At 40.9% G+C, this 8,142-nt stretch overlaps 1 protein-coding gene across 3 annotated transcripts in view; it reads left to right on the top strand.

The window, feature by feature from the left end:
- The first annotated feature begins 303 nt into the window (after positions 1 to 303).
- LOC115212747 (fibrillin-1-like) overlaps positions 304 to 8,142 on the top strand; it is a 28,167-nt gene continuing 20,328 nt past the window's right edge. Inside the window, exon 1 of one of the 3 annotated variants that reach the window (XM_036503536.1) lies at positions 304 to 560. In XM_036503536.1, the coding sequence (XP_036359429.1) occupies positions 467 to 560 (94 nt within the window). In that variant the 5' untranslated portion in view covers positions 304 to 466. The remainder of the gene's footprint in view (positions 561 to 8,142) is intronic. The other 2 variants (XM_036503534.1, XM_036503535.1) reach the window with 2 other exon arrangements.

The following is an 8,142-nucleotide window of genomic DNA, read 5'->3' as shown; positions in this document are numbered from 1 at the left end:
TCCAATTAGTTGTTCAACGAAACACAGAGTTTGCAGTGTCTTCTATTTAAAAAAAAAGGCGACATTGGCGGCGGCGGCGGTTGTCCTGCTTGTTAGAAACATTTGAGAAGCTTTATTATAGGTGTGGGTTGTATTGATAAAATGTATTCTTGTTGTCACTGTCCTGGGCCATTCAATGAGTTCGATAGATGAACAACTACTACTAATACAATGACAACTGTCAATGCTGCTGCTGCTGCTACTACTACTACTACTAATAATAATAATAATAATAAGGATAATAATAATAATACCACCACGACCACCACTACTACTACTACTCGTATTGTGGCTGCTGCTTCAATGTCTTATAAAAGTCAAGCGATCTCACCTTAATCTTCCAGTCCCACGAAAAGAGTTAATTGCGAGGAAGGTGTCTGTATTCAGGTGTGTTTGAATATTCGCTGCTTTGAACCAGGACAAAATTATGAACCCCTGGCACAATATCCTCTCTTTGTCTTGTATTGCCGTCTCGTTATTCTATATTTTTGGAACTTCATTGCACGTGGCAGCGGTGTCCCGTAAGTAACAATTTTAATTACTTTTAATTGAAGGTTTTCATTTTAAAAACCAAACAAAATATGTTATGATAGCAATTACTTAAATTATAGGATTTCTTTTTAAAACTAATAATTCATTCTGTATTTTCATTTATTTACACCTTCGTTCGATCGCTGGAAAGCAGTAAAAAGTGGAAACTTATGCCTAACTTGTTTTGATAAATTAAAGGTATTTTAATCAAAACAAAAGGGGGAAACTTGCTAAATTTGACAAATCACTTAAAATTGGGAAGATTATTTATTGTTTCCATGGCAACAGTAGTCACTAATAATTATCATCTCGCACTTTCATCATTTCCATCTCACTAAAAATAACATTTATTTATGGTTTAAACATCGATGTTGTAAAGAAAACTTCTGTTTTACCTTTTCTCTTTCAAAATAATTCTGTTTACAGAATTTTAGATATTTCGGGAATTCTGACCAACTATTAGTATAGTTTTGTTATTTTTACCATGTAATATTATAATAGAAAGGGTTTAACGATGCTGTTAAATCACGTATCTTCTCATCTATATTATATTACTTTAAATGCATCGTTATCACCATCAACTTTTCGTTTAATAAAGGTGTATATGTTTGAAAATCTTTGTAACTTGAAATCACAAGGAAAGATATATTCATTCACCTGTAAACATTAACGATTACAACACGAACATCAAGTTGTCTTTCAGGTGTTGCCTTTTACATACACACATAATACATACATGCATACATACATACACACACACACACATACACTTTATACAAGAAACTTGTATGAATACCTGTTTTGAGTTCTACTTTTCCTGTTTGCATCAGACGTGTGTTTGTGTACGATGGGCCTCACAGAGGCAATGGTAAGAGACCGGGACCTCTGGAGATCTGCTGTAATTGAAAAGACCCGGCAAGTAAAGTGAGATCACAGTTGTAGCCTGTACCAATGCCACATAAGCAGCCCATTTAAAAAGTATCTTTGAATCTTCAGGCGACACACTGTGCTTAAGGAGATCTATTGAGTCAAGTAAATTAAAAAATCACAATCAAATCGAAAAAAAGCGCCCACTACATTCTCAGAGTGGATGGCGTTAGGAAGGGCATTTAGTATGAGAAATGATGATGATGTGTGTGTGTGTGTGTATATATATATATCATCATCATATATATATGTTAAGTTAGTTAAGTTAATTTTTTGGCTCAAAAAGCAAGGCCATGTAGGGGGACATGGAGTTATGTACAGGGAGGGTGTTCCTGCAAAGAGTTCAGGCCATTTCTGGTCAAGAGGGACTTTGAACTGAGCGGTCGTCGGCATCTTCACTATCTCGTCCGGCAGCTTATTCCACGGATCCGCAACCCGGACGGAGAAAGCCCCTCTCCTTCGATTGGGATGAAATCGTCGCAGATAGAGCTTTTTGGAGTGACCCCGCAGCCGACGCTCTGGAGCAGCAGTGAAGAACAGCTCTTTCAAGAAGTTACACTTTCCGCTTATGTTGTTGTGAGCAAGAATGAGATCACCATGGCGTCGTCGTTTTTCTAGAGAATAAAGGTCGAGCGTCTTCAGCCTTTCTTCATAAGACAAATGCTTGAGACCAAGAACCATGCGGGTAGCCAGCTTCTGGACTCTTTCGAGATGATGTATGTCTTTGAGGAGATAAGGAGAAGAGGCTTGAATCCTGTACTCCAATATGGGTCTCACCAGCGTGACATAGAGCGGTAGGAATATGGCTGCTGTGAGCATTCCGAATGACCGTCGAATCAAAAACAGAACTCCGCGTGCTTTGTTGGCAGCATGGACGCATTGGGCCGAAGGCGAAAAGGAAGAATCCACCAAGATACCCAGGTCCTTTACCTGGTTGGTTTTCTCCAGCAGCACACGACCCGGCTCGAAATCAAGTTGAGTTGCAGGAGAGGAGCCAACAGGCAGATGACAGCACTTTGACACGTTCAGACACAGGTCCCATTCGTTTGACCATCTCCAAACTTGGTGGAGGCATCGATGAAGATCATCTATATCACTGCGAGGAGCGACCAGTTTGACATCGTCGGCAAATAGTAGGGTGTGTTGTGTGAGGTCGTCGGGCAAGTCATTGATGAAGACTAAAAATAATAACGGCCCAAGCACTGAACCTTGAGGTACGCCACTGCTCGCACTGGAGACGTCGGACAGCGAACCATTAACTTGGACTTGGAAGGAGCGATCTGAGAGGAAGGCACCAACCCATCGTACAATATCCGGATGGAAACGATATGCTTGAAGCTTGACAAGTAATAGGCGGTGGTTAACCGAGTCAAAGGCTTTGGCAAAGTCCAATAAAACGATGTCAACAGCATCACCATCATCCAGGATACGCGCCACCAATTCTTCCATTACCAGTAAGCTGGTCAAGCATGATCTCTTCGGCACGAAGCCGTATTGGGAATCAGAGATAGAGGCTGTGTTTTGGAGGTGGAGCAACATACTTTTCTTGAAGATGGTTTCGAACATCCTGCTGATTATTGAAGTAAGGAAAACCGGTCGGTAGTTAAGCGGGTCTTCGTGGCTCCCTTTCTTGAAAATTGAGCTGATTATCGCTGTTCTCCAGTCCGCAGGTATAACACCCGTCACCAATGACATATTGAATAGACGTGTTAAAGGCTCGGAGATGACCGGAGCCAACGCTTTGATAACCCGTGGGTGTATGCCGTCAGGGTCATAACCCTTGTTGACATCGAGGCCTTGAATAACGCGTTCAACTTCGTCACGAGTGATGACCAATCTAGGCATTGGAGGTACCGATCTATCAAATGGAGGGGGTTCACAACCATCATCTTGTTTGAAAATTGTTGAAAAAGCCTCGACAAATAACTGACTCTGCTGATAAGGGTCCTCAATCGATACGCCTGTTGAGTCCACCAACGTTGCAATTTGGTTGTTCAAGCGGGAATTCCGTTGGACATGGGCAAAGAAGGTTTTTGGATTGCGACTGGCATTTGCCGTGATTCTGTATTCATATCTGAAGCGTTCTTTCTTTTCAATTTTCACGGCTTGGTCTCTTTGAGTTTTGTACACCTCAAAAACTGCAGTTGAATCTAGATTTTTGAATTCAGCCCAAGCAATATCTCTGAGTCAAAGTTCTCGTTTAACCTTCTTCGTAACCCAGGGCTTGTGTTTCTTCTTCTTGGGAAGCCCAACGGGAACTGCTTGGTCAGTCAATCAGATTACATATGCTTTGAGGGACGACCATAGTTCGTCAACTGAGGACATCGTCATCAGGGATCACCAGTCCAGAAGCGCAGAAGCCTCAGTTAGAATTTCAAGATTGATTGCAGAGAAGACTCTACGTGGCAGCGAAGTAGTCATGGGCGTAGAAAAAGTTGTGTGCATGTCGAACTTCAGGACCGCCTGATCACTCTTGGCAAGAGGGGCGCACACAGATAAGCCTGACACTGATCTTGGATAGCGGGAGAATACCAGATCCAGCATAGATGACTGCTGCCCAGACCGATGCCTTGTCGGAGATTCAACATGTTGCGATAGAAAACAATCTTTAGCCACATCAAGAAGGGCCTGGCCGAACCGGGAAGATGATGTACAAATTGATGTGGGCCAGTCGATCGTGGGAGCGTTGAAGTCTCCTAATGTCAAACAGTCATGAGAAGATGAAACGAATCTTATCACTTCGAGTAAATGAGCATCGTCCTGGGGGTCGGCAAGAGGCGGCCTGTAGACAGCTAACACGGGCAGGCAAAACCCAGATAGGCTCAGCTTGTAATAGACGGCATCGAATTTTGTTGTAGGTTGAGCATTAGTGGGTAGAATACAGCTGGACATTTTGAGATCAGATTTAACATACACAGCAACACCTCCACCTCGCCTTTTTTCTCTGTCACATCTGAAGAGGGCATAACCCTGTAGGTGGATTTTCTGAGTCCTTTACTGCTGGAGTCAGCCAAGTCTCGGTGATAGCTATCACATCAGGGGAGTCACGTTTGGCCAGTGTAAATAATTCGCTGAACTTTGGAAATAAGGAGCACAAGTTCGTATAGATGATGCTGAGCTGTGCAGTTTGAGGGGTGGGAATTAGGGAACAAGCAGAATAAGGGGTATCAGAGACAGCATTGTATGTATATGTATGTATATATATGTGTGTGTGTGTATATGCATGTATATATGTGTATATATACATATGTCTCCTTCCTTCTCCCCTTCCCCTCTCCTCCTCTTCTCTCCTTCCTTCTCCCCCTTCCCTCTCCTCCTTCCTCCCCTCTTTTCTTCTCCCCCTCCCCCCATCTCATCTCACTCTTACCCCTCCTTCTTTCCTTCTCCCCTCCCCCTTACTCTCACCTTTCCTTTTCTCCCTCCTCCCTCCCCCTCTTCCCCTCTCACCCTTCCCCCTAATCTCCCCCTCCTCCTCCACTTTCTCTCACTCTCCCCCCTCATCTCCCCTCTCTACACTACACCATACGACATTACACATCACATCATACATACATACATACACACGTCCAGACCTTTCATACGCACCACATACTCTCTCATACACACACATGCACCCTTATGTTGGGGCAAAGTCATTTGACCCTGTTATCTCCCCTATTTTCGCTCTTGCGTCTCACGTTTGGTCTCTGACTTCTGGCCAGAATCGCCATGTTGAATCGCTAGCTTCTGCACACATTTTTTTTTCTCTCCTTGTATCTCTCAGTGTTTCTTTTCTGTGTATCTTTCTGTTGAAGAGCGTAGGCTCGAAACGTAAAAGACCTGTTTTATTTATATTCCTGAGCGCCATACTAATACAATTGTTTGTTTGTACTCCACCTGCCTTCGTCTTTTGTTTATTTTCATAAAGCTTCCCATTATATATATATATATATATATGTGTACATATATAAAAGTATGAGAATGGATGAGGGTAGCTGTGTGAAAAGGTGCCACACCCTAGCAGTTGAGAGAACCTATAGAAGAGGTAGACCCAGGAAGACCTGGGATGAGGTGATGAAGCACAACCTTTGAACATTAGGCCTCACTGAGACAATGACTAGTGACCGGGACCTTTGGAAATATGCTGTACTTGAGGAGACCCGGCCAGCCGAGGGAGACCATAACTTCATGGCCTATGCCAGGGGTATAACCAGCCCACTTATGCATACCTTTCCTTCATTGGACACTAAACTCTGCTTGCGAAGACCTGTTGAGGCTAGTAAAATCAACATCAAATTCGATGACCGGCATCCGTGCTAGTGGAGCGCTAAGAGTACCCTCTGAGCGTGATCGTTGCCAGACCAACACACTGGCTTCCGTGCCGGTGGCACATAAAAAGCACTGTTCGAGGGTGATCGTTACCTGCATCACTTTACTGGCATGTGAAAAAACATTTGAGTGAGGTTGTTGCCAGTGCTGCTGGACTGACCCCTGTGCTGGTGGCACATAAAAGCACCCACTACATTCTTGGAGTGGTTGGTGTTAGGAAGGGTATCCAGCTGTAGAAACTCTGCCAGATCAGATTGGAGCCTGGTGCAGCCATCTGGTTCATCAGTCCTCAGTCAAATCATCCAGCCCATGCTAGCATGGAAAGCGGACGTTAAAAGATGATGATAATGATGTATATATATGTATATATATGCATACATGTATATATGTATGTATATATACATATAAACATATATATATCATCATCATCATCACGGACGCTAAACGATGATGATGATGATGATGATGTATATATATATATGTTTATATGTATATATGTGTATATGTATGTGTATGTATGTATATGTGTGTATATATATATGTGTGTGTATGTGTGTATATATATATATATATATATACTAGCATTAAAGACCTGTCGTTGCCGGGTCATAGTGCTAGTGCATGTATATATGTGTATATATATATGTGTACATATTACATGTACATCTATATATATACATCTACACATAAAATACAAATACAAAGTTATATCTTGATATCGCTAGTGATAACAATACTCAAAATATATAACAGAGTGGAATTGTTAGCCCGTCTCTTGTAATTTCGATCAATTGTATCTTGTCCTCTCTCTTGTATAGAAGTGTGGCTATAATCCAGCCTACTTCTACTTCGGGGAGGTGGGGGGGCATTAAAAATTTTTTTTCCTGGACGTCCGATGTCCCAGATATAAAGGTAAAAATAAAATATTTCCACTTTGCAAGTTCGAGTTGAGTACTCCCTTGCACGCTCCGTTGACTCGAACCTTGCTTCTACTGTGGCGAATTTACCGTCTCTGATTAGATACCTTTCATAGTCGCACCAAGACACTTTTCGAAGGTGCTTTCCTCCATGTGTTCAAATCTTCTTTTTTCTCTACATTGTATACTTTATAGACAATAGTCTTTTCTTTAATTTGATTTTTTATTATCCATCTGGACTATTCCATTTCTGCACGCTAATTTTATTTTTAATTTATTCCCATTCATGTGAAACCACTTATTCAAGTTCAAATCATTGATGCAATTTTATACCAATTGCTATTTTTACTTTTGTCATGTTACTTTAGTTTGATTTTAATTATTACTTACTACATATAATTCAATTGTTATTATTATTTTTATTGTTAAAGTGAAAGTATCTGACATAAAATAGAGAAACGTTTTTGTTTCACTTTTAACACGTAATACTGAAATAGTGGAGAAGATATGATTTTGCTATGGGCTCGCTCTAGGCAAGAAGTTGAACTTTTTTTTGCCCATGAAACTACATGGACCCTAAGTAAGGCATGTGTAGAATTTGAATGGAATTGGTTGTGTAGTTCTCAAGTTTTAGGGAAACACACAGACAGACAGACAGACACACATTCTCAGTTTTATATATATAAAGATATATATATATCAAACTCTCTCATGCACCAAATGTCAATCGCTAAAATGCATTCGTGAAGTAAAATCATGTAGCAACACCGAATGGCAGTGCCCCAGCATGGCCACAGCTTGTGAGCTGAAACTTAATAAAATAAAATAAAAAAAATATATATGTATATGCATGTATATATGTATATATATGCACATATATATGTATATATATGCACATATATATGTATATATATGCACATATATATGTATGTATATGCACATATATATGTATGTATATGCACATATATATGTATATATATGTATATGTATATGCACATATATATGTATATGTATATATGTATATATTTTCTTTACATCTGTATATATGTATATGCATATATATATATATGTGTGTGTGTGTATATATATATATACATATATGTATATGTATGTGCATATATATATGTTATCATCGTTTAGCGTCCGCTTTCCATGCTAGCATGGGTTGGACGGTTCAACTGGGGTCTGGGAAGCCAGAAGGATGCACCGGGCCCAGGCTGATCTGGCAATGTTTCTATGGCTGGATGCCCTTCCTAACGCCAACCACTCTGTGAGTGTAGTGGTTGCTTTTTAAGTGCCACCGGCACAGGTGCCAGACAAGGCTGGCAAACGGCCACAATCGGATGGTGCTTTTTACGTGCCACCGGCATGGAGGCCAGTCAGGGTATATATGTGTGTGTGTGTGTATTTAATTCATTTT

The sequence above is a fragment of the Octopus sinensis genome, linkage group LG6 (assembly GCF_006345805.1).
Source record: "Octopus sinensis linkage group LG6, ASM634580v1, whole genome shotgun sequence".
NCBI lineage: Eukaryota > Metazoa > Mollusca > Cephalopoda > Octopoda > Octopodidae > Octopus > Octopus sinensis.
The sequence above is the reverse complement of the archived record's forward strand: the minus strand, read 5'-3'. Positions and strand labels throughout refer to the sequence as shown.